General features: G+C 44.7%; 1 protein-coding gene across 4 annotated transcripts in view; it reads left to right on the forward strand.

Moving 5' to 3' along the window:
• The window catches only part of LLGL2 (LLGL scribble cell polarity complex component 2), a 121204-nt gene that overhangs the window by 91368 nt on the left and 4473 nt on the right, over window positions 1-25363 (forward strand). For all 4 annotated transcript variants that reach the window (XM_033961151.1, XM_033961150.1, XM_033961153.1 and 1 more), the window contains 13 exons: window positions 3490-3643; window positions 3741-3845; window positions 3992-4284; window positions 13663-13810; window positions 14753-14903; window positions 15029-15145; window positions 16379-16545; window positions 17034-17295; window positions 19854-20007; window positions 20805-20845; window positions 21440-21496; window positions 23330-23372; window positions 24576-24637. In XM_033961151.1, coding sequence (XP_033817042.1) covers window positions 3490-3643; window positions 3741-3845; window positions 3992-4284; window positions 13663-13810; window positions 14753-14903; window positions 15029-15145; window positions 16379-16545; window positions 17034-17295; window positions 19854-20007; window positions 20805-20845; window positions 21440-21496; window positions 23330-23372; window positions 24576-24637 — 1754 coding nt within the window. The remainder of the gene's footprint in view (window positions 1-3489; window positions 3644-3740; window positions 3846-3991; window positions 4285-13662; window positions 13811-14752; window positions 14904-15028; window positions 15146-16378; window positions 16546-17033; window positions 17296-19853; window positions 20008-20804; window positions 20846-21439; window positions 21497-23329; window positions 23373-24575; window positions 24638-25363) is intronic.

The following is a 25363-nucleotide window of genomic DNA, read 5'->3' on the forward strand; positions in this document are numbered from 1 at the left end:
GGACGAGGGTGACCGGAAGGGAGTGGTGAAAGAGGAAAAAGAGGTGGCTGGTAGGCTAAACAAGTTCTTCTCGTCGGTCTTTACAATAGAGGACACATCTAGTGTGCCAGAACCGGAAAAAATCTTCAGGGGAGATCAAGAGGGGAAACTATCATGCATGGAGGTAAGCCTCGAAGACGTTCTCAGGCAGATAGATAGATTAAGAACGGACAAAGCTCCGGGCCCAGACGGGATCCACCCGAGAATACTGAAAGAGCTTAGAGACGAAACAGCAGAATTACTGCAGCATATTTGCAACCTGTCCTTGAGAACAGGGGTAATCCCGGAGGACTGGAGGATAGCGAATGTTACACCGATCTTCAAAAAAGGATCGAGAGGCGACCCGGGAAACTACAGACCGGTGAGTTTAACCTCTGTTCCGGGGAAGATGGTCGAATCAATGATCAGGGAAGGTATCAACGAACATATAGAAAAAAATAATCTGATGAGATCGAGCCAGCATGGTTTCTGTAAAGGCCGATCATGCCAGACAAATCTACTGCATTTCTTTGAGGGGATAAGTAAGAAATTGGACCAAGGTGACCCAGTAGACATTATATATCTGGATTTCCAAAAAGCCTTTGACAAGGTGCCCCATAAACGCTTACTGAAGAAGCTGTGGAAGGGAACGTGTACAGATGGATCAAAAATTGGCTGGCGGACAGGAAACAGAGGGTAGGAGTAAAGGGGCACTACTCTGACTGGATAGGGTTCACAAGTGGTGTTCCGCAAGGGTCAGTGCTGGGACCATTGCTGTTCAATATATTTATTAATGATCTAGAAACGGGGACAAAGTGCGAAGTTATCAAATTCGCGGATGACACAAAACTCTCCAGCAGGGCCGGAACTGTTGAAGAATGCAAAGAACTGCAGAGCGACCTGAACAAACTGAGTGAGTGGGCAAAAAAATGGCAGATGAGCTTCAATGTGGAGAAATGTAAGGTCTTGCACATAGGGAAGGGGAACTACATGTACAGCTATACGATGGGAGGGAGGGTACTCGGGGAAGGAAGCCAAGAAAAAGATCTGGGGGTATTGGTGGATAACACAATGAAGCAGGCGGCACAATGTGCAGCGGCCTCTAAAAAAGCGAACAGAATGCTGGGCATTATCAAAAAAGGTATCACTACCAGAACAAAAGAAGTTATCCTGCCACTGTATCGAGCAATGGTGCGCCCACATCTGGAATACTGCGTCCAATACTGGTCACCATACCTCAAGAAGGACATGGCAATACTCGAGAGGGTCCAGAGGAGGGCAACGAGGATGATAAAGGGTATGGAGAACCTTTCATATGCCGAACGGTTGGACAGGCTGGGGCTCTTTACCCTGGAGAAGCGGAGACTGAGAGGGGACATGATAGAAACCTATAAAATCATGAAAGGCATAGAGAAGGTGGAGAGGGACAGATTTTTTAGACTAGCAGGGACAACTAAAACAAGAGGTCATTCAGAAAAACTGAGAGGAGACAGATTCATAACAAATGCAAGGAGGTTCTTCTTCACTCAGAGGGTGGTGGACACCTGGAACGCGCTTCCCGGAGAGGTGATAGGACAGAGTACAATTCTGGGGTTCAAAAAGGGACTGGATGACTTCCTGGAAGCGAAAGGGATAACAGGGTACAGATAGAGATTTACCTTACAGGACATTGAGTGAACAGGGTATGGGTATTTTAAGTTAGGTAGGGAACACTTTCAGGTCATGGACCTGGGGGGCCGCCGCGGGAGCGGACTGCCGGGCACGATGGACCCCTGGTCTGACCCGGCAGAGGCAACGCTTATGTTCTTATGTTCTTATCCAGATAACAATTTATACCACAATGCGGCTTGATGTCCTAGGAAGTCTGCTTGGAAGCATAGGAACTCCAGGCTATATTGATTGTTAAGATTCTTCCATTCAGGGAACCCCACCTGAATAGCCTGCTTCAACTGCAACCACTTAAAACTTTGTGATTTATTAAGACCAAATCTATGTTTAATTGTGAAAATTCTAAAATGTAAGTGCATAGTGTGTAAACCAGTGTCTCGCAAACTACTTCTAGCCGCAGCACACTAAACAGATGGCCGCAGCTCGAGGGCACCCAGAAATGCGCAGGTGTTGACTTGATGACATCACGTCGACGTCTGCACATGCATGAAGACCCTGAAGATGGGGTCTTCAGCCGGCAGTGGGGGGAGGTCAACAGGAGAGGCGTGGAGAGCAGTAGAGGTGCCAGGGAGGAGAGATGCCGGCTGTCTACAGGACGTGCCTCCATGAGAGGCACATCCTGTAGGCAGTCAGCCGGCATCTCACAGCACTCTTTGCGATTCACTGGTGTAAACACTCATCCAAACAGCCTCAAAGTGTTAAGTGAATTTTACCTGTTCTCTGTGTCCTCAAAAGTATATGGCTGATAAAGCTGCGCTTCTGGCAGTCCAAAGTCCACTTATGCAGATGACTGGTTTTGGTGATTTAACTCTATTGTTACTCGCACAAAAGGTGTTTAAACCTTATCACATTGATTCCATTATTGTTGAGAGGACATTAGGTTACGGTGCCTCGGCTGTGCTATACAGGTTGTTTGTACTTCTTTTCACTAAAGACTCTGCTTTTGTTTTGCTCCTCCCTTATCACCACATTTCTATTTGGAATATATTAAAGTGGGATTAGGCTTTAGCTTCTGCCATTTTTAGTTATTCAGGTTCAGTAGGTGCTTCCCTTCTAATCCCCTTAACTGTATCCATGACATCTTGTTTGTCTTGCTGTTTAGATTGTAAGCTCTTTCGAGCAGGGACTGTTTTCTTTGTGACTCTGTGCAGCGCTGCGTGCGTCTGGTAGTGCTATAGAAATAATTCATAGTAGTAGTAGTAGTAGTGTGAAGAGTTTCAGTCTTTGGGAAGCAGAGCAGAGATTGTGATGTCATAATGCCTCATTCCACCAATAAGAGCCAACCTCATCAGTGATGTCTCAAAGTCTTGATTGTCCCAACTCCCCTCTGCCCTCCAACGCAGCCAGCAGATTAACCGTTCCCCTTAACTGTGTCCATGACAACCTGTCTTGGCTGTTTAGATTGTAAGCTCTTCTGAGCAGGGACTGTTTTCTTCTTTGTGACTCTGTGCAGCGCTGTGTGCGTCTGGCAGCACTATAGAAATAATAATAATAGTAGTAGTAGTAGTGATCAAGGTCTCAAGCAGCAGTGGATTTGAACGTGGCTTCTCTGGTTCTGAGCCCACTGCTTTAGCCATTAGGCTGCTCTTCCACTCCAATTTGTTGGAAATATATTCTCTTTTTGGTTATAACCGTATTTTTCACATGGAATCACTATTGCATACAAGTGATGGTCATCATTTGGATATCTGTAGAACAGTGTATTGTGTCATGGTTTCCCACATAGAAAACCTGATGATGTCAGCTCTTTGTTTTAGCCCCTGTTGCATGTGGAGGCTCACTGCATTCCTTGTTTTGGAACAGGCATGAAGATGGAACTGTGCGCTTTTGGGATGCCTCAGGGATTTGCCTGCGCCTCCTTTACAAACTGAGCACGGTGGGAGTATTCCTGACAGATGCCGATCACAATGATAACTCAAACACTCTGGGGGAGGATGAATGGCCACCTCTGCGTAAGGTGAGATGATGTGAATTTGAGAAATGCTTTGAGCCACTTATTTCCTTTCCCTGAACTTCTCTGTACCGATACCACCTGTTTTTTCTGTTTCATACAGGTGGGCTCCTTTGATCCATACAGTGATGACCCCAGATTAGGAATTCAGAAGATTTATCTGTGCAAGTACAGTGGCTATCTGGCTATTGCTGGCACAGCAGGACAGGTGAGAGATCTCTGTGAGGCAACATTGATTAGCAAGTGGAGAAGCAAGAGAGAAGATTGAGAAAGGGACAATGTGATCTAATCTTGGAAAGCAGCATGAAATATCTCTATTCTCTTCTGCCCTCCACCCCCCTAACCTCATTCTAGGTACTGGTGATGGAACTGAATGATGAGGAAGCAGATCATGTGGTGGAACACACTTTAGTGGACCTCTTACAAGACCAGGAAGGCTACAGGTGGAAGGGTCATGAAAGGCTAAAGATCAAGGAAGAACCGGTACACTTTACTCCAGGGTTCCAGCCCTTTGTCTTGGTGCAGTCCCAGCCACCTGCAGTGGTGACATCACTAGTTCTTCACTCAGAATGGAAGCTTATGGCCTTTGGCACCAGCCATGGCTTTGGACTTTTTGATTACCAGCAGAAGCGGCAGGTCTTTGTGAAGTAAGTGTCTCACTGTGGTTGTAAGGGGTGGATAGAGGTTTTCATGAGAAGGGTATGTGTTCACCCTTCATTATTCTGTGTATGTTTCAAGGTCTCTATCTCATAGAAACATGATAACAGTGAAATGCCAAAGGGCCCATCCAGTCTGCCCATCCATTATCTCCTCCTATCCCTAAAAGATCCCATGTGCCTGTCACATGCTTTCTTAATTTCAGACACAGTCTTTGTCTCCATCACCTCTACTGGGAGACTATTCCACATAACCACCACCCTTTCTGTAAAAAAAAAGAAAAAGTATTTCCTTAGATTACTCCTGAGCCCATCACCTCTTAACTTCATCTTAAAACAACTACAAACTATACAAAATACAGCCCTAAGATTCATCTACTCGTTGAAAAAATATGACCACATCACAGAAGCATACCTTGACTCTCACTGGCTCCCAATACAAGCAAGAGTACACTTCAAATTCTACTGCCTACTATTCAAAGCTATTAACGTAAAAAACGCAAACTACTGGAATAACCGACTAACCCAATCCACCTCAACCAGGCACAGAAGAACCCACTCATTATTCACACACCCACCAACCAAAAATGTTAAGAGGAAAATTATATGACAATCTAATAGCCACCAAAGCAGCTAAACTGGACAGACAAATCACAATTCTGTTGTCATCAACCACAGACTACAAAACCTTCAAGAAAGATACTAAAACCCTACTCTTCAAAAAATACATAAAACCTATCTAACACGACCAGTTCTTACCCAAACCCCACCTACCCTTAATATATTCTATTATCCCAGGACAAGCAAGCAGCATATTCTCTACATGTGGGTGACGTCACCGACGGAGCCCCCTAGCGGACATTTTCACAAGCAGACTTGCTTGAAGACCTTCAGCTTGTGATTAGCCCGCACATGCTGCGTGCCCCTCCTGCCCTGCCTAGGGCATGCGTCTCCTCAGCGTGTCCTCAGTTCTCTTTTTACCACAGAGCCAGAAGTTCTGCACCCTTGCTTCACGCGATCTCGTTGTCCCTCTTGCACCGCGGCTTATTTGGTTAGTTTCTATTGAGTCGCTGTGCTCACGTCTTTCATTTTCTTTATTTTCATTTTTTTTAGTTCGTATATTTTTGACCGGGTTCCCGGTCTTCCTCTGGACGCCTGGCCTCGCGGGGCTGCAGCCCTTCTTTTTCTTATGTTCCGGTCTCGCTTCTGGATTTAAAAACTGTTCTAAGTGCAACCGGGTTATCTACATCACTGATCTTCATCGTTGGTGTGTGGAGTGCCTGGGCGCAGAGCACCGCGCTGAGTCGTGTCCCCGTTGTGCAACTTTACAACCGCGGGCTCTTCGTCGACGGGTGGCCAAGATTCTCCAACTCTTTGGCCCCATCGATCCTGTGGGACTGGCCTTGAGCTCGGCCTCGACGCCCTCGTTGGACGCCTCGGCCTCGGCCCCTCCTGCTACTCCGGCCTCGGGTAAGTCTCCTCTTCCCTCCTCAGGTATGCCAGCGAAGAAGCCTACCTCGGAGTCTCATGTCAGCGCCGCCTGGTCGGCATCTTCGAGAAATCAATCTAAGCGTGCCTCCTCATGTAGGGAATACTCTTCCTCGAGGTCGCCCCCGAAGAAGCGCACTGCTGCACCTCCGACCCACCTACCTTTGGTCTCGGTGCCTATGTTCGAGGACATGCTTAAGGCTATTATTACCACACAGCTTTCCTCAGTGGTAAGCCAACTAGTCCCGACTTCGACACTTTTGACCTTGGTCTCAACCCAGTCGCGGTCTGACCAGCTTGAGCGTCCCCTCGTCTCTCGAGGCCTCACCCGTAAGACTCGTCGGATTCCCTCGATCGAGTCTTCCTCCCCTGAGTCACCGGTGACTTTTCGGGGGTCCAGGCCAGAAACCAGTTTTTCCCCCGCTACTGCGGCGAGACTCGCCTCTTCTAAACGGCCCCGGTCTTCCCCGCCCTGTCGGGGCAGGTCTCCGACCTCGAGACCATCCAGACACACGCTTGTCCTCGAATTGGGCTCTAGTGTATGTTCCCCATCGAGGCGATTGCCGGCTTCTAAAGGGCCTGCTTCGAAGCCAGTTGGGGATTTTTCCTATATCCCGTCTTCTCCGAGGCTTTCCCAGCGATTTCCTCGGATCCCGGGGTCTTCCCCGGTCCATCTGGCATGGGGCCGTTCCTCGACGCCCCCTACATGCCTTTGTCGAACTTCTTCGGTCTCTCTTTCACAGGACTCTGAGGCTCCAGCTTACTACTCCAGGGAAGTTTCTCCCTCTTTCTTGGCTGCACCCCTATCTCGATCGGAGTCTCCCCCAGAGGATGATTCTTCTTCTCGGACCTCCTCCTTTTCTCATTTCATCTCTGACATGAGCAGAGCTCTGAACTTGGATCTTCAGTCCGACTCCCGCTTTACCCAGGAATACCTGGCGGAAATGGGAGTTGACAATGCGCCTCGTGAGGCGCTTCACCTTCCGTTGCATCAGGTTCTCCGGCAGACGTTTCTCCGGAACCTGGAGACACCTTATGCGGTCACGGCTATTCCCTCCAAGTTGGAGTCCCGTTACCGGACTATCCCAGTGAAAGGGTTTGAGAGTGCTCAGCTTTCCCACCAATCCTTGGAAGAAGTCTAACTCCTCGAAGGTTTACACTGCCGTCCCCCCCGGGCAGGGAGGGACGTACGATGGACAAATTTGGTCGCCGCCTTTATCAGAATTTGATGATAGCGAACCGTGTCCTTAACTACAATTTCATCTTCACATCCTACCTCCGGTTCTATATAGATGCCCTCCGCTCGTTCTGGGAGGTCATACCCGAGACTCGGCGTCAGGAGTTTTGTCTCCTCGAGGAGACCCACTCCCAACTCTGCCTGTATATGTTTCAGGCCTCTTACGACACCTTTGAATTGTCCTCGAGAGTTACAGCCTTTGCGATCGCCATGCATCGCCTCACATGGCTCCGGATTGTGGATATGGATCCGAATCTACAGGATCGACTTGCCAATCTCCCGTGTGTGGGTCATGAGCTCTTCGATGATTCCATCAAGGCGGCCACGAAGCGCCTCTAGGACCACGAGCGGTCCTTTGCATCTCTGGTGAAACTTAAACCTAAGGCCCCTCCGGCTTGACAATATAAAATTCCTCTCCGGAGGTATCCACAAAGATCCACTCCTGCTTTCTCTAGGCCTCCTTCGAAATGGCCACTGCAGCAGCAGCAATGTCAACCTAAGACCCAGCCGCCGGCCCCGGCGAAGTCCGGGCCGTCCTTTTGACAATTCCAGTCCAAGCCTTCGGGCTCCCTTCCTCCTGGAGCCTTCCCCCTTTCCCCATCAGGGGTTGTCTCCATCATTTCTTACCCAGTGGGAAAGTCTTACCACCGACAGTTGGGTACTGTCTATCATCCGGGAGGGGTACTCCCTCCACTTCAGTCGCGTATCCCCGGACCTGCCTCCAAGAGAGTTTCCTTCTGCTCAGTCTCAGCTTCCTCTCCTTCTGCAGGAAGCTCGGGCCCTTCTTCCCTTTGGGCGGTCGAGGAGGTTCCCATGGAACAGTGGAACTACAGATTTTATTCCCGGTACTTTCTGGTACCCAAGAAGATGGGGGATCTGCGTCCGATCCTGGACCTCTGTGCTCTGAACAAGTTTCTGTTCCGGGAACAATTCAGAATGCTCACCCTTCCTACGTTGTATCCCCTCTTGGACGAGGGGGACTGGCTGTGCTCACTGGACCTCAAGGAGGCGTACACACACATTCCGATACACCCGGCCTCTCGACGGTATTTGAGATTCCGGGTGGGGGATCTCCATCTCCAGTATCGTGTTCTTCCCTTCGGCCTGGTGGCAACTCCGAGGGTTTTCACGAAATGTCTGGTTCTGGTAGCTGCGGCCCTGTGCCTCCTCGGCCTGCAGGTGTTTCCCTACCTCGACGACTGGTTAATCAAAGCATCCTCTCGCACCGAAGTCCTGCGAGCGACGAGACAGACTATCTTGCTCCTTCAGAGTCTCGGCTTCGAGGTGAACTGTTCCAAGTCTCACCTCTGCCCATCCCAGTATCTCGAGTTCATCGGAGCGGTCCTGGAAACGGTTCGTCTCCACTCCTTCTTGCCTCGGCCTCGTCAGGAGGCCCTTATCCATTTGTGCCAAATGGTGACCCATCTACACTCGGCGCCGGCTCGGCTCATGATGGTCCTCCTAGGTCACATGGCCTCCACGGTTCACGTGACTCCTTTTGCCAGACTTCACCTCCGTATTCCTCAATGGACTCTGACGTCCCAATGGAACCAGGATCGGGATTCTCTCTCTCGACACATTATCGTGACTCCTTTGTTGAGGAGGTCTCTCCGTTGGTGGATGCTCTCTTCCTATCTCTCCAGAGGTTTTCTGTTCCATGCTCCTCCTCCGCAGAAGGTCCTCACGATGGACTCGTCGACCTATGCTTGGGGGGCTCATCTGGATGGTCTGCGCACCCAGGGTCTTTGGTCCCGTGCCGACCGCCTTTGTCACATCTATCTTCTGGAGCTTCGTGCGATTTTCCTCGCTCTGAAAGCCTTTTGTCACCTACTTCGTGACTGAGTGGTGCTAGTTCGCACGGACAACCAGGTCGCCATGCATTATATCAACAAACAGGGGGGCACGGGGTCCAGGTTCCTGTGCCAGGAGGCGATACGGCTCTGGGATTGGGCCATCCGCTGCAACATATTCATTCGAGCTGTCTACATTCAGGGCCAGTGGAACTGTCTGGCAGACAGGTTGAGTCGTCTGCTGCAGCCTTACGAGTGGTCCCTCCACTCCGTAACCCTGCGACAGGTGTTTGCTCGTTGAGGGACTCCGGATGTCGATCTGTTTGCGTTCCCCCTCAATCACAAGTTGCCCCGCTTCTGCTCCAGGGTTTACACCCCTCTCAGGATCGCGGCAGATGCCTTCCTTCTGGATTGGACGAACGAGTTCCTGAATGCGTTCCCTCTGATTCTGAAGACTCTCATCAAGCTCAAGTCTTTGCATGCCACCATGATTCTGATTGCTCCTTGGTGGCCCCGACAGCCGTGGTTCTCCCTTCTATTGCAACTCAGTTCCAGGGAGCCTCTTCCTCTGCCAGTTTTTCCTTCTCTGCTTACGCAGGGTCAGGGTTCTCTACTCCATCCCAACCTTCAGTCTCTGCACTTAACAGCTTGGTTCCTCGAGACTTAATGCCCTCGCTCCAGTTCCCCAGCCTGTGCTGGATGTCCTGGAAGCATCCCGAAAGGAATCCACTCGCCAATGTTACCATCAGAAGTGGACCCGCTTTTCTTCCTGGTGTGCTACTAGGCAGCTGGAGCCGCTGTCTGCCTCCTTGTCGGCTGTCCTGGATTATCTGTTGCACTTGTCTGGCGCTGCTTTTCATCAGCCGATTGATGGGAAGCCTATCTCTGTTCATCCTGTGGTTTCCCGCTTCATAAAAGGACTTTTCCACGTTCATCCGCCCCTTAAACCTCCTCCGGTGGTTTGAGATCTTAACGTGGTCCTTGCTCAATTGATGAAACCCCCGTTCGAGCCGCTAGCGCGGGCTCACTTAAAGTATCTTACTTGGAAAGTTGTATTTCTTATTGCTCTCACTTCTGCCCGTCGGGTCAGTGAGCTTCAAGCCTTGGTAGCGGACCCACCTTTCACTGTCTTCCATCATGTTAAGGTGGTTCTCCGTACCCATCCTAAGTTCTTGCCTAAGATTGTTTCTGATTTTTACATCAACCAATCTATTGTTCTTCCTGTGTTTTTTCCGAAGCCCCATTTTCACCCTGGGGAAGTGACTCTACATTCTCTTGATTGTAAGTGTGCGCTGGCCTTCTACTTGAAGCGCACCGCTCCTCACCGTTTGGCTCCCCAGCTGTTCCTCTCTTTCGATCCTAATCGCTTGGGTCGCTCTGTCTCTAAGCGGACCATTTCTAACTGGTTGGCTGCTTATATTTCTTTCTGTTACGCTCAGGCTGGTCTCCCTGCCGGGTCGAGTCTCAGGCCACAAGGTCCGAGCGATGGTGCATCTGTTGCTTTCCTCCGCTCCACTCCCATTGAGGAAATCTGTAAGGCTGCTACTTGGTCCTCGGTTCATACGTTCACCTCTCACTACTGTCTGGATGCTTTCTCCAGGCATGACGGCCAATTTGGCCAGTCAGTTTTGCAACATCTATTCTCCTAAATTGCCAAATCTCCCTCCGTCCCTTTCTGGTTAGTTTGGAGGTCACCCACATGTAGAGAATATGCTGCCTGCTTTTCCTGGGATAAAGCACAGTTACTTATCGTAACAGGTGTTATCCAGGGACAGCAGTCAGATATTCTCGCAACCCACCCCACCTCCCCGTGGTTGGCTTCTTTGCTTGCTATCTGAACTGAGGACACACTGAGGAGACGCATGCCCTAGGCAGGGCGGGAGGGGTACGCGCGCATGCGCGGGCCAATCGCAAGCCTGAAGGTCTTCGAGCAAGTCTGCTTGCGAAAACGTCCGCTAGGGGGCTCCGTCGGTGACGTCACCCACATATAGAGAATATCTGCCTGCTGTCCCTGGATAACACCTGTTACGGTAAGTAACTGTGCTATATGCCCCCAACTACCCAACTAATGCTAAATGCCTCTATCCAACACTTACCACCTTAGATCTCGACAACTCTCTGGTAATTCTTATTACCCAAACATTTATCACCTTAAGATCTCAACAATTCTTTGGTAATTCATATGCAACTCTTACAACATCTCTTATGCTATTCCTGTAAACTTTTTATGTAATTTCTGAAAACTTTTATGTAATCTGCCTTGAACTGCAAGGTATTGGTGGAATAGAAATCACTAATGTAATCTTATGCTCTCTTATTCTAGAGCTTCCTTTCAAATGAAAGAGCCTCGCCTCATGTGCATTTATGCCACATTGGTATTTAAATGTCTCTATCATAATTCCCCTCTCCAGGTATTTAAATGTGTCTATCATATCTCCCCTCTCCAGCCTTTCCTATAAAGTATACATATTGGGATCTTTAAGCCTGTCCCCATATGCCTTATGATGAAGACCACATACCATTTTAGTAGCCTTACTCTGGACCAACTCCATCCTGTTTATATCTAGTTTCATGGAAAGAAACCTCTACACAACTTTCCTATTTGTTTGCAGCATCTAATCATTACATATACCATTAATGTATGACATATTTTATGTACTTCTTAGAGAGGAAGATAGATTACTTAGTTGTAACGGTTAAACTATTTAGGAGGGTGTAAATATAGCATACTTAGAATGGTTAACTGTAATATTGAGTAAACATAGCATAGCATACATATATAATAGTGTAATAATGCAAACATATTAGCTAAGCAGCTAGGAGACCGACAACAATCACAGTGGAATCCATCTGAATCTGTATTTAAAAACCATTACAGATGCCTCTGAAAACTGCTCTGAATTGACTCTCCAGTCATTAGTAGCAGTATAGAAGCTTCCAATAAAGATAAAGATGGACAATCATATTTTAAGTAAGCAGTCAAACAGTTTCATGGTTGATGGTAAACTGGTCTGTCTGTTTACTTTTTTTTTTATAAAAGCATGTGTGCACTCCCAGGAGTGTCCTGTTCAGTGTGAATACAAACAAAGGCTGGTAAGAAGGAGGAGTGGAGAAGCTGGTAAAAGATACGAGTCGTGTGAACTGATGTTTAAGAATGGGGAATGTATATGCTAAACTACCTAGAGAAAAGAGGTTAGAGCTTTTCAGCATGGAGAAGAGGCAGCTGAAGGAAGATATGATAGAGGTCTATAAAATCCGGAGTAAATGCAAATTGATTGTTTACTCTTTCAAAAAACATACAAAGACTAAAGGGGACACTGCAAAGTTACAAAGCAGTACATTCAGACAAAAAAAAATACACTTCTCCCTCTGTATTCCCTGTGATAGGGGATTAACAGACCCACGAATACAGAAAAAACGCAAATAACTTTTTCATATGTTGTTCATGGTTTTCTATTAAAAACCATCATGAATATGGTGAAACCGCGAATAATATGGTGGGAGACCTGGCCTGTTCATGAAGGAGAGGCAAAACACGGTGAAGAAAGTGCTGGGAACCGGCAATTTTCTCCGTAAACAATTTGGAATCAGCGATTTCTCTATGCAAGCTCACGTAATTTGAGGGGAAGAGCCAGCAAGCTAAAAACCGTGAATAATCGAAACCGTGATTGCTGAAACCGCAAATACGGAGGGAGAAGTGTATTTTCACTCAATGCATAGTTAGTTCTGCAGCTTTTTGCCAGGAGTTGTGATGTAAATATAAAAGCAGGCAGCCTAGCTGGGTTTAAAAAAATTGTTTTCCTTTGTGTATAATTCTGTCCAGTCTATTCTTTGAGATACTGCTACATAACTGTTGAAAACAGGGAACAGACTTCTGGTCTGACACACAGTATAGCTGTTCTTTATCTTCTCCAGAAGACAACTGGGCAGACCAAAATGGTTCTCATTTTTCATTTACTGCAAGGGGGTGTCACCTTAAAATTCATTGGGTTGATGTCTCATTTTACATTACTGTATTTTGGATAAAGTCTTGATGTATCGTTTAGCTGGCCTGAAAGCACAGTGAAATTTTTTATTTATTTATAAAACTCTCCTTTGTCGTGAATGTTTCATTTATTAATTCTTTCTCTAAAACAATGTATTGTAAACTGTGTGCCTCGAGACGCCGGGGAGAAGGAGAAGCGCTGGCTGACTGCCTACAGGACGTGCTTGCGGTGAGAGGCAATCAGCCAGCACCAGCACTTCTCCTCTCCGTGCATTTTACCTTCCGGCACTCCCACTGGTGGCTCAGGGCCCGTCTGTAGGGCATCACGCATGCGCAGTCATCGACTTGATGTGTGACACCATTGTGTCGATGTCCACGCACTTCCAGATGCCTCAAGCCATGGCCACTACGTTTAGTGTGCCGTGGCTTGACAAAGTTTGTGAGGCACTGCTCTAAAAGATGCTGTGATGTATTTTGCATTTGGGGAGTTGATTCTGCTTCAAGTGTGTTCCAAGATCACAGTGTGTACACATGTTCATTATGTGATGTGCCTGTATATGTATTGCCCTGGAATTGAAAGTCCTTCCTGTACCTCCAATTAACAAATAAATGTCACTGTGCTATTTTTATGATGTAGTACAGGGATACTCATACCTGTCTTTGGGGGGGGGGGGGGTCACAGGCCAATTGCAAGAGAGAGATTTGCATGCCTGTTGCCTCCATTTTATGAAAATCTCTCTCATGCATATTCTCTAGAGTACCATGAAAGCCTGACTGGCCCGTAGACCCCTTTGAGTACCCCTGATATAGTGAGACCCTTTTGCAATACCAGTGGTGAGAGTAATGGGAACTTGTTGCCTCTCTTCTAGGTGTACATTACATCCCAGTGACCAGCTGGCCTTGGAGGGTCCGCTATCTCGAGTGAAATCTTTAAAGAAGTCCTTGCGACAGTCCTTCAGAAGGATCCGGAGAAGCAGAGTTTCAAAACGTCCAGCAGGTGTTGGAAGCATAGCTGAGGTGAGCTTTGTCAGTTGAGAGTAACATAGAAACATAGAAAATGATGGCAGGAAAGGGCCACGGCCCATCTAGTCTGCCCACACTAATGGCCCACCCCCTAACTACCTCCATGAAGAGATCCCACATGCCAATCCCATCTTTTCTTAAAATCTGGCATGCTGCTGGCCTCAATTACCTATTGTGGAAGAGTAGGCAGATTGTCAAACTTGGTGGTGGTTTCCTTCAGTATAAGAATTTTTTAAAAATCCAGACCGATAGCAGCTACCTGCTTGCTGAAGTTTTTGATTATGTAATTCTGTGAACTGAAAAGACAGTTTCTTCTTATGGACAAGAAGTTTTCTATTCTTGGCATTTTACCAGCTGACCTGCTGGGAAAATTTCAGCTTCTATCTCATATTGGCAGATTGGGTGATTTGTTGACAGCTTCAATGAATGCCTGAGAAAAAATAAAATCCCTTGCCAGCGGTCCTCAAAGATCTGTTCCTCCCATTAGGAGAGCAGAGTTGACAGTTGTCTGGTTGGGTTCAAATCACAGCTCCGGGTTCAAATTAAATGAGTTTGATGGTCTTAACCTACTGCTGTCCCATAATCTTTCAAGTCTCTTCAATCCGAATTACAACAGTAGGATGTAGAATCAATCTGTGGAAATGTAAGATTGTACAAAAAAGTGTTAGTGGTTGAAAATTTGCCACTTTATTCAGCATAAAATGTACTTTCTATTTAATTTTACTGAGGACATTTTGAAGAACATTCTTTACAGTTGCCCCATGATTCTTACATTTTCTTTATCCAGTGAGCGAGTCTACCTGTTTTATCTGTTTTAAACAAATTAGCATTTATAAAAAGAAAGAAAAGCCACAGCTACTTCAAAGCCAATCATTTTTCTCCCTGGTTCGCAATTCTCTCTTTTCTGCTCTTGCCTCCATCACCTCTGTCTGGAAGGTTCAAGAAGCAAATGCAAAATTTGATCATGATGCACTCCATGAAATGGAATTGGCCCCGATCCAGCGAAAGATTGAGGCACGATCAGCAGAAGACTCCTTCACAGGATTTGTGCGAACCCTGTACTTTGCTGACACCTACTTGAGAGACAGTGAGTATCGTTTGTGAATGAGCTACAGTCCATTTTTTTTGTTGTTGTTTTTGCTTGAACTACAATCCAGGCAGGTGCACCATAAGTTCGTTGCTAAGGAATTTTATCCTGTCTCCCCCTTACAGGTTCCCGTCATTGCCCTTCTCTGTGGGCAGGAACCAACGGTGGTACAGTATATGCATTCTCTTTGCGTGTCCCTCCAGTGGAGAGAAGAGGAGAGGAGCGCGTGACAGCAGCACAGGGTAATATTCACTAGGGAGACCAGCACTATTGACGCAGACAGCAGCGTTTACTTACCCAGAGGACATGCTGCTGATTTGATTTTTGTACCCAGCAGGGAGATACCTGGTGTGCTAGATAGATGATTCAAAAGTGAATATAGTGTGTATTCTCTTTATAATTTTTTTTTTCAACAATAAACAATCAAATTAATTTGAACATTCACAGGACTCTTTGATACAGTGCCTTACAAATCATCTTAATAAACTCAGGTTCCTTTCTCATAACATTACAGAGCCTACTCCCCTCTCACAACCCTCTCCCTCTCAACTCCCTCCCTCACCCTCAAGATCTCAGACAATCAGACCATTCCAGGTGCTACAGGTATTATATAAAGTTACTTTCTGTGTGAAACAATTTTGACCAACCTATGGTTCTTATTCTTTTTGTTTTCCTCTTATTCCTATCCTTTATTTTATTTTCATATATGTCATATTTTCTCCTTCCCTAATATATAATGCTTCTATCGTACTAGCATAACATAAAAATCCATTTCTATACTGCAATACAGTTAAGTTCAATTTTGTTTACAAACAAGAATAATTGTGTAATTAGATGAGATGCATTAATTACCCAAGAATCTAGTAAACAAATAAGTCTTTCAGTTGTTTCCTAAAATGTTGATAAGAAATGGAGAGCAATATCATAGGTTTAAACTCCTTATCCCCTTGTGTTGCTTGTTACGAATAAAGACGTTGATGATATTTCTTATATTGGCAACCTTTAATTGGTGGAAAGGCAAATAGGGCATGTGTACTTCGAAAACACATAAAATTTGCAAAACCAAATGAGTCTACAAGATAGTTGGGTACATAAGAACATAAGCAGTGCCTCTGCTGGGTCAGACCAGAGGTCCATCATGCCCAGCAGTCCGCTCACGCGGCGGCCCATCAGGTCCAGAACCTGTATAGTAATCCTCTATCTATACCCTTCTATCCCCTTTTCCTTCAGGAAATTATCTAATCCTTTCTTGAACCCCAATACTGTACTCTGTCCTATCACACCCTCTGGAAGCGCATTCCAGGTGTCCACCACCCTTTGGATGAAGAAAAACTTCCTAGCATTGGTTCTGAAACCTGATAACAACTTAAAACAAATACATCCAAACTTGAATTTCACTCAAGCAACATGCATCTGGTTATCTTGATTCTGTCGTTGGAGCTGCCTCATATTTTTTCCCTTTTGTTCTCTCTTAGCCAAAGAAATCCAGTTAATGCACCGAGCGCCCGTCGTGGGGGTCCTTATCCTAGATGGCCGCAGCGTCCCTCTCCCAGAGCCACTGGAAGTGGCCCATGACCTCTCTAAAAGCCCAGACATGCAGGGCTGCCATCAGCTGCTTGTGATATCTGAGGAACAGTTCAAGGTAAAGGAGCATCAGCATGAGACAGATCATTTTGGTTGTTTACATGAAATGCTTGGAAGGGACAACATGGACTAGTTCACCAATTTGTAATGTTCTTGTATCAAACTTCTTGTGCTGTATTTTACTACATTTTATATATTGTCCAGATCTGTCTGTGTGTGCTGTAACGATAAACCACAATTACTTTGTGGCTCAGTTTTGCTAATGGTTCTTGTAGTTTAATAAAAATATATTTCAAAATAAATTTTAAAGCTGTAATAGATATGCATGCCTTTTATGTACGATAGTTGTAGTAATTTATTTATTTATTTAAAATATTTATTATCCGTGACTTACAATAAACACATCCAAAATCATTAAACATTTACAAAAAAAACTCAAGAGTTTACATTTTTAACCACTGTTATTTCCTTACCTTTTAAATGATGATTGATTGATTGGTGATGGAAGAGAAAGAGTTCATTTTTCTCACACTATCTTAATGACAGGTATTTACACTGCCCAAAGTCAGCTCCAAACTGAAACTGAAGTTGACAGCTGTAGAGGGCTGTCGTGTGCGGAAGGTGGCAGTCGCTAACTTTGGCAGCTGCAAAACTGACCACAGTGAGAACAACCTGGTTATCCTAACCAACCTAGGAGACATCCAGATTGTATCCCTACCCCACCTAAAGCCACAGGTCCGCTATGGCTGCATCAGGAAAGAGGACGTGAGTGGCATCGCATCCTGCGTCTTCACAAAATATGGGCAAGGTAAATGGGTGAGATAATCATTGCTGAAGTTCTTTGCGGGAGAGGTCTAGTTTTATGAAGTTGGGATTAATTTTAAAAGGCAATTGGTTCAATTGCCAAAATCCACTGCTTGGTTTCAGCTAAAACTGAAGTCGAAACTGAAACAATCATCACTACCCCCACCCCCAATCACAGTCCCACCAGGTGGCTTAGTGGCCTCTTCAGAGCAAGAGCAATTCCTGCAATCTCCATTAATGTTCCTGCTACACAGTCAAAATGGCTGCTGTGACTTCCTGCAATAGCCATTTTGAGATTGGAACCTGTTTAGGCCCGAGTTCTTCAGCTCAAGTTTATTAGGATTTTATATACCGCCTATCAAGGTTATCTAAGCGGTTTTTACAATCAGGTACTCAAGCATTTTTCCCTCTCTGTCCCGGTGGGCTCACAATCTATCTAACGTACCTGAAACTGAAGTATGGTTGAACCTGGATTTTGGGCCAGCTTTGGTGCTAATTCAGTTGACCTCTAGTTAATTTACTGATTTTTATTATCCTGAAAACCAGGCTTGGAGTTAACCAGCATCTTCAGATGTTCCCAATCTTTTTGGTCTACGAACTTGCTTTAATTTACAATATTTGGACATATTTCCCAGTAACTAAGAGCACCCAATGAGTGGTTCTTTTGTCTGCTTATTCATCTAGCAATATGCATGTAACATGCATGTATCAGGGGCTGTCTTTGTGGCTAGCCTGGATGAAATTTAGTGGAAATATAGTTCTGAGGTGCCAGAACTCCTGCTAGATTTCCTACTCTAGTCCTTTAATGAGAGAGGAGGGCCATCTGTGTTTTCAGAGAAGCAGGGAAACTAATAGCAAAAGCTGCCAAACGACATGGCTCTGACTTACATTGTAAGGTAGAGCCAGCATTTTTTTTTAGTTCAGCTTTCTTATTGAAATTTTTTTTTTTTAAGTATACAAACCACAATGCAGAGAAAAATATGATGGCAGTATATCGATAGTTCAAAACTGCAACTGGGAAACACTCCAAGTTCAGCATAATATTATGATTTAAAAGAAAAGAATATACAAACATCAATGAAATAAGAAGTCATTGAGTCCTTGTGTGGCAACATAATTATCTAAAATAGTCCACATATAATTGGAAAAATTATAATAGGTTAAATTATAACTTCTGGTGGAATTCCACATATATAAAATGGAGTGTACATTAGCAACACAGAGAGGTTACTTTGGTAAGTTTCAGAAGATCTGGGGACCATTAGCAGATTTCTGTAATGAATGATATCATTTTCCCATAATAAATTATTTGTTAGGAGGGGAGGTGGGTGGGTATTATTTTATTTTATTTATCCCATAAAATATATGTATTTGTCAATATTTTTATTATAAGTGTTATTTGTATTGGGAGGGGAGGGAAGGGAGGGTTTTAAGTTCTAGTAACAATTGTTATACATATTATGTAATACATACATTTTTAGTTATTATTGTACATGAATTTAAAATGATATATTGTATTTACAGTGATACATGAAAGAAAATCAAGTGTATATTTTTTGAGATCGTTTAAATTTCTGTTACACTTGTTGTAGTATGAAAAATGAATAAATTTAAAACAAGGGCAAAATAAAATAGTCCACATTTTTTGTAGAGTAAATTACTTAGAGTAAGCAGATCTGTCGGCCAAGTTCAGTTTGCGAGTAAGACGTACTAAGTTCTACCGGTACACTGACGAAAGCGTGCAGGACATTGGCTCGCCGACACCTGCATGCAGGATAAAAGCGCGCCGCTTTTACGCCTTACCATTAGCGTTCTGAAGGAAGGTGAGGGCGGAACCCACCCAGTACACTTATAACTGTTCACGCTCCCGTTGGGGTGGAGTTTTGGAACGGGGAGCCCCCCCAGTACACTGAAAACTTCCATTCTCTTGCTGTTTGAGAGTGTTCGGGAGTTTTAAGTGTAGTGGGGGGTTCCCTCCACACCCCGTCAGAATGCTAAAGGTAAGGCATAAAAGCGGCAGAACCAGTGCATGCTTTTGTCCTGTGTGTAGGTGTCGGTGTACGAATGATCAACGTGCTTCTGATGTTCTACCAGTGGCCATAATGAATATTGTCGATAACTTTCTAGGATGAAAATCCAGGTTATGTGTGGAGTAGGGGAAAGGAGCGAGATGGGAAGGGAAAAGAAGCTTTAAGTTCTGGTCAGCTGCCAGTTGTAAAACTGACTGAGTTATGTTTGGGGACTTGTGTGGCCTCCGCTGTTGCTCCAGCTGTAAGGGTGCACTTCTGCTACTTGTTTTTCCTTTGTTTTATTAATTTCCCCTTTCCCTTATAAATATTGTAACTCATCCCTTCCCTGAATAACCTTTTGTCTCAGTTTGTTTACAGTATCGATCTTTCTCCGCCTGGGTTGTTGTTGTTTTTTTTAATTATTATCTTCTTGTACCTGTTTTTAACTTTTAACCGCCTTGATTTGACTACAGTTGTTAAGAAATGCGGTATAATCACTAAACTAACTGTAACTTCAAACTTCTTCCTCTTTCTGTTTCTCTCTTCTTGGCAGGGTTTTATCTGATTTCTCCATCAGAGTTTGAGAGGTTCTCCCTTTCCACAAGGTGGCTGGTTGAGCCACGTTGCCTGGTAGATACGCCAGAGGTCACCAGAAACAGTCACTCTCGGCGCCAATCTGGCTTGGACAAGACATCAGTGAAATCCAGGTCTGCTTTATTAGAATATTCTTCTCCTTAACCAGGTGGGACGACTCCGCTCTGGATAGGTTTCAGGCATAGCAAGACTCCTGAGCCGTACATTGCATTTGTGATGACACCTGCCTGCTGATCAGCATGTACTGTTGCAAGGAATTGTGCCCTACTTTCTTAGCTGAAGCAGGATACCATCTGTATTCCACTTTTATCAAGGCGGAGCACAAAGCAACATACACAATAGAATTACATACAAACAGCTAAAAAAATATAAAAAATTTCGCAATACATAACCAAACCATCAAATCCTGCCAGAACTGAGTTATTTTATATTATTTTCCATGCTAAACACTAATGAAACCAACCACAGCATGAATCTAGAATACAAACACAGACTCAGTCTCCATACTTCATGAGACAAAACAAATGTCGTTTCAATAGTTTTTTGAAATCCCCCCACCCTTGCCTGTAGGGGCAGCACAGGAAAAAAAAATCCAGTCCTGACTGTCTGCAATCGAATCTCCTTGCTGGTATCATCAGGTCAGGGTGAGTTGAGGTACTTAACTGTGGTAGAGAACTATATGACGTCACACACTGCACCGGATTTCCAGGAAGCACGGCCCTATACGCTCAGATAGGTCAAAAGTAAAAGCTTATATCTAATCCGAAACTCAATTTTCAGCCAGTACAATTTATAATAGAACTCAGTGTTCCTTGTGTACAGAAAATATGCCTGCTTTAAATGTGCAAGAAGAGTAAAATGCAGTCTGTTGTCTTATTTTAAAGAGTGTGTGTGTGTTTGTTTTTCCCAGGGGTTCAGACAAGTCGGGTAAAGCGCATGGTGAAGGAGATGGTAAGGATAACTCTGATTTTTACCGTGTTTCCCTGAAAATTAGACAGTGTCATTAATTTGGGGTCCAAAAAACACATTAAGGCTTATTTTCAGGGGATGTCTTATTTTTTTCATGTACAAAAGTCATCTCTCCCTTCCTCTCCTCCACCCCATTTCTTCCTCCTTCTTTCTCCCCCCCCCATCTGCAGCATCTTTCCTCACGTCTCACCCATCCCCTTGTGCAGCATCTTTCTATCCCTCCCATCTCCCTGTGCAGCAGAACCCTACCAACTCTCCCACTGTGAGACTGACATACCTCCGCTCCGAAGTCTCCTAAAGCAGCAGGGGTGGGGGTTGCTGAATCGACGAATCCAATTTTTTCAGCAAATTAAGCAGCACTAGTGTCAGGGATGGAGTCAGGGAGTTTCGGGGAGGAGGGGGGGGGGGCTTTGGGGGTCGATATTAACTAGAACTTATTTTTGGGGTAGGGCTTATATTAGGAGCATCTTTAAAAATCATGCTGGGGCTTATTTTCAGGGAAACAGGGTATCTCTGAAACACAGTCCCAATAAGTTTTTGATTTTTGTAACTGTGATGACTTCTTTTATTTTTCAGAGCAGAGGGGAAGAGGGACGAGGAATGTAATGGAACATGCGTTACTAAATGATGAACGTGAGTAGAAGCTGTTTCCTTACAAGCCTCCTGGCCCAGTGTCCAGAGGTAAAGCTAAGCTTTATATGTTGCATCATTGCTGCCAGCGATGATGATTTTGTGATTCACCTTGCTTTGATTTGAGCCTTTCATTTGTTCTTTAGTGGCAGATGAAAGTAATAACTGACCCCATCCAGCTCCTTCAAGTTTTATTAAAAATTTGATTGATCGCTTATTACGTCTAGGCGATGTACAGTAAAAATGGGGGAATACGAATAATCTTTTAAAAAAACAGACTTAAGAAAAAACAAGCTGACAAAGACAAAAACAAACATACTGAGAACAAAATGGAAGAGGAGGGTGAAGTACAATAAGTTATGAAAAGTAAACGTAAAAGGTTAAAGCGGAATGAGGGGGAAGGTTAATTGAGGTTCTTAGAGGTTTAGGCAGGAATCGGAAGCATCCCCACCTCCTCTTCCATAGCAGCAACTATCTAGGTCAATGGTTGTCAACCCTGACCTGAAGGACCACCAGCCAGTCAGGTTTTCAGAATAGCCGTAATGAATAGGCATGGGGCACATTGCATGCCTGAAATCTCCATTGGATGCAAATCTCTCATGCATATTCATTAGGGCTACCCAAAAACCTGACTAGCTGGTGGTCCTCCAGGACAGGGTTGGGAACCACTGATATGGGTTGTGCAGGTTCTTATGTTGCCTATTTCATTTTTCCCAAATGTGTGTGTTCTCTCTCTATCGCTGTGCAAGAAAAGAGATGCTTAAGACAGTATTAAAAATATATTTGAGTCCAGTCTTAAGTTCCTGTTGTACAAATGCTTCTTCTGCAAGAAAGACATATCTAAACAGTGGGCAGACTGGATCTGCAGAATAACACCCTTTGTTTCTATAAAAAACCAGAATTCTCTAGTTAAAAAAAGGAAAAGAAATGAAAATTAGTGAGAAATGCATATGTTTGTAGCGTATGATAATCAGAATGTTTTGCACTGCTGTCCTGGCCCAAATTTGACAGGTGTTCTGGGTTGGCCATGATTTACTCATGTACAGGGTGGGCCTGTGGTCTAGGCTTTGAGCCAGACAGACATGATGAAAGCAATAGATATTCAGCACTGATCTAAAAATAGCTAGTACTGCTGCTTGAAAACATGTGACCTTTTTGAACTTTGGCAGGGTGGACAGCCCATTTTGACTGTCTTTTAAGACTTTGGGTGGAGGGGAAGGATAATGAAGGAAGGGAATTGAATCTGTCATTCTTGGCAGACAAGGAAGTGAGTTTCTGGTTTAAAGTGACAGCGCTTAAGAACATAAGAATAGCCTTACTGGGTCAGACCAAAGGTCCATCAAGCCCAGTAGCCCATTCTCACGGTGGCCAATCCAGGTCACTAGTACCTAGCCAAAACTCAGAGTAGCAACATTCAAACATCTCAAAGAATAGTAAGATTCTGGAACCCCAATTGGAGAAACATTCCAGAGCTGAGATTGTGATGTCATAATGCCTCATTTCACAGTGCCTAGGAGCCAACCTCATTAGTGATGTTACAATGACTTACTTGGCTCACGTAAGAACATAAGAATAGCCATACTGGGTTAGACCAATGGTCCAACAAGCCTAGTAGCCCTTTCTCACGGTGGCCAATCCAGATCCCTAGTACCTGGCCAAAACCCAAAGAGTAGCAACATTCCAAGCTACTGATCCAGGGCAAGCAGAGACTTCCCCCATGTCTTGAACTAATCATCTTGAAGACAAATAGTTTAAAGCCCTGCTGCACGGTTGGAAGTGGTACAGCAGTAATGGACTGGTGGCTGAGTTCTCTCTGTACTTTGTCTCGCTTTGCAGGCGTTCTGAAGGAGATACAGAGCACACTAGAGGGAGAGAGACTGTAAGTATTAGCAAAGAGCGCTTACATTATAACCTAACGTCAGTGAGCATGGGCATCAGACTTTGGATTGTTGTAAATTGGGATGTGTTTCAGTTAAATGTTATTATTTAAGGTGTTTCATTGCAGAAATTAGCAGTATGTAAATATTTTTAAATAAGGAAAATGACCAGCTTGGAATAGTTCTACCAGGTGGGCTGGTGGAGACTCCATCTCATCATACTTCAGCAAACTCCACTGGTTACCAATCAATGCTCGCATTAGTTTCAAAATATCATGCATAAAGTACCACATCTTAAATGCGAGCTCAGCAACCCCTCTCATAAACCTCTTCATCAATTCTCTATCCAACTCAACCAGAAACATAAGAAACTCCTTATCCTTCTATCTCCTAAAGGAATAAAATACAGACTCATATTCAGCACACTCATTACCTTTCTTGGCGCAAAAACCTGGAACAACCTCCTGACAGATATCAAAGCCAAACCCAATTATCTCAAATTTCGAAAAAAGCCGAAGACTCTTCTCTTCGTGGCAATGCACCCCATCGCCAATTAGTAGCGTACACGGACTGAGTCTTCACTATTTTTAATGCAAATAGTACCCTAGTACACCTTCCTCCTCCGGTCTCTTCTTCTCTGCCTCTCGAATTCTACATCGCGTTAAACCTATTTAGGCATGCAAAGAGTGACTCACAAATCATAGATTAGATTAGAGACCAGACGTATCACAGAAATCAAGCATGCATGGGGGCAGGTAATCAGAAGAGAGTTTAGAGTTGGGCTAAAGGTATTTGGGAATTTGATTTTAAGTGTGAGGAACTTGTATGCTCACCTCTCCAAAATAATAGAAAATCAGAGAAGATACCAAGGCAGGCTGATTGGTCCATATCTACTGTCATCTAATATGTTACCTTCAAGGTGGCATTTGAATGAAAACTAAGAATAGACACTGGTGTGAAAATTTTTATTGATTAGAACAACTTCCTGGTAAGGTATGCTAATTATTAACCGTGGGTGGTTATGAAGCTTGGTCTTAATCCAAGCTTTGACTTGTGGAAATTGAGGAATATATAACTATTCCGATGCTGGGCTTTGATTCAGTAACCTATCGGCAAATTTAACCAGTTGTGGCTAGGGTTACGATGACAGTTCCCGGTTGGGCTGCTGGTTTAATATTGCTGTGGTGTTCCCTGTTTCTTTTCAGGAGCTATGGAGAAAGACGCTCACAAAGGATTGCAGTAGGAAACAGACTCAGTAATGGTGCAGGTAAGGGAGAGGGGAAAGGAGGGAGCTGCTGCTTTTTGGCACCTCCATCCTTTAAAATATAATCACTTATGCATTCACTTTGAATGTTTGTCTCTACGCATCATCTCCCGATGTACAGCAAACATATTTTCAGAATAGGTATATCCTTGTAAAAGTTAGAACCTGAAATAGCTTGCCCCTTAAACTTACAATTCTAACCCAAAATTGAAGGAAAAATGCAGTGAAAAGCATTCTTACAAATTGCTTTGCCACTTTATTTGTATTGAAAATCATTTAAGTAGTCCTTGGTGGTTCCTCCAACTGCTGCAATTTGTTGTTGTTTTTTTTCACATATAGAACTAGATCAGTGGTCTCAAACCCTTTCCAGGGCCACATTTTGGATTTGTAGGTACTTGGAGGGTCGCAGGAAAAAAAGGTTAATGTCTTATTAAAGAAATGACAATTTTGCATGAGGTAAAACTCTTTATAGTTTATAAATCTCCCCCTCCCCCCCCCCAAAGGCCTGCATGTTCCCCCCTTCTTTGCAGCATCCTCCAGCTTCTCCCTTGGCCTTCCGGTCTTAGTTTCAGCTAATTACCATGCCTGCAGAGAGGATCACTGGTGCTGTAACATTCCTTGCAGGATGCCATCAGCCTCCACATGTTCCCTATGCGGCGGTCCTGCTCCTCCTTTAACGTCAGGGGCAGGATCGCAGCAGAGGGAACATGATGCTGAGGATCGCTACAG

Source organism: Geotrypetes seraphini, chromosome 10 (genome assembly GCF_902459505.1).
Source record: "Geotrypetes seraphini chromosome 10, aGeoSer1.1, whole genome shotgun sequence".
NCBI lineage: Eukaryota > Metazoa > Chordata > Amphibia > Gymnophiona > Dermophiidae > Geotrypetes > Geotrypetes seraphini.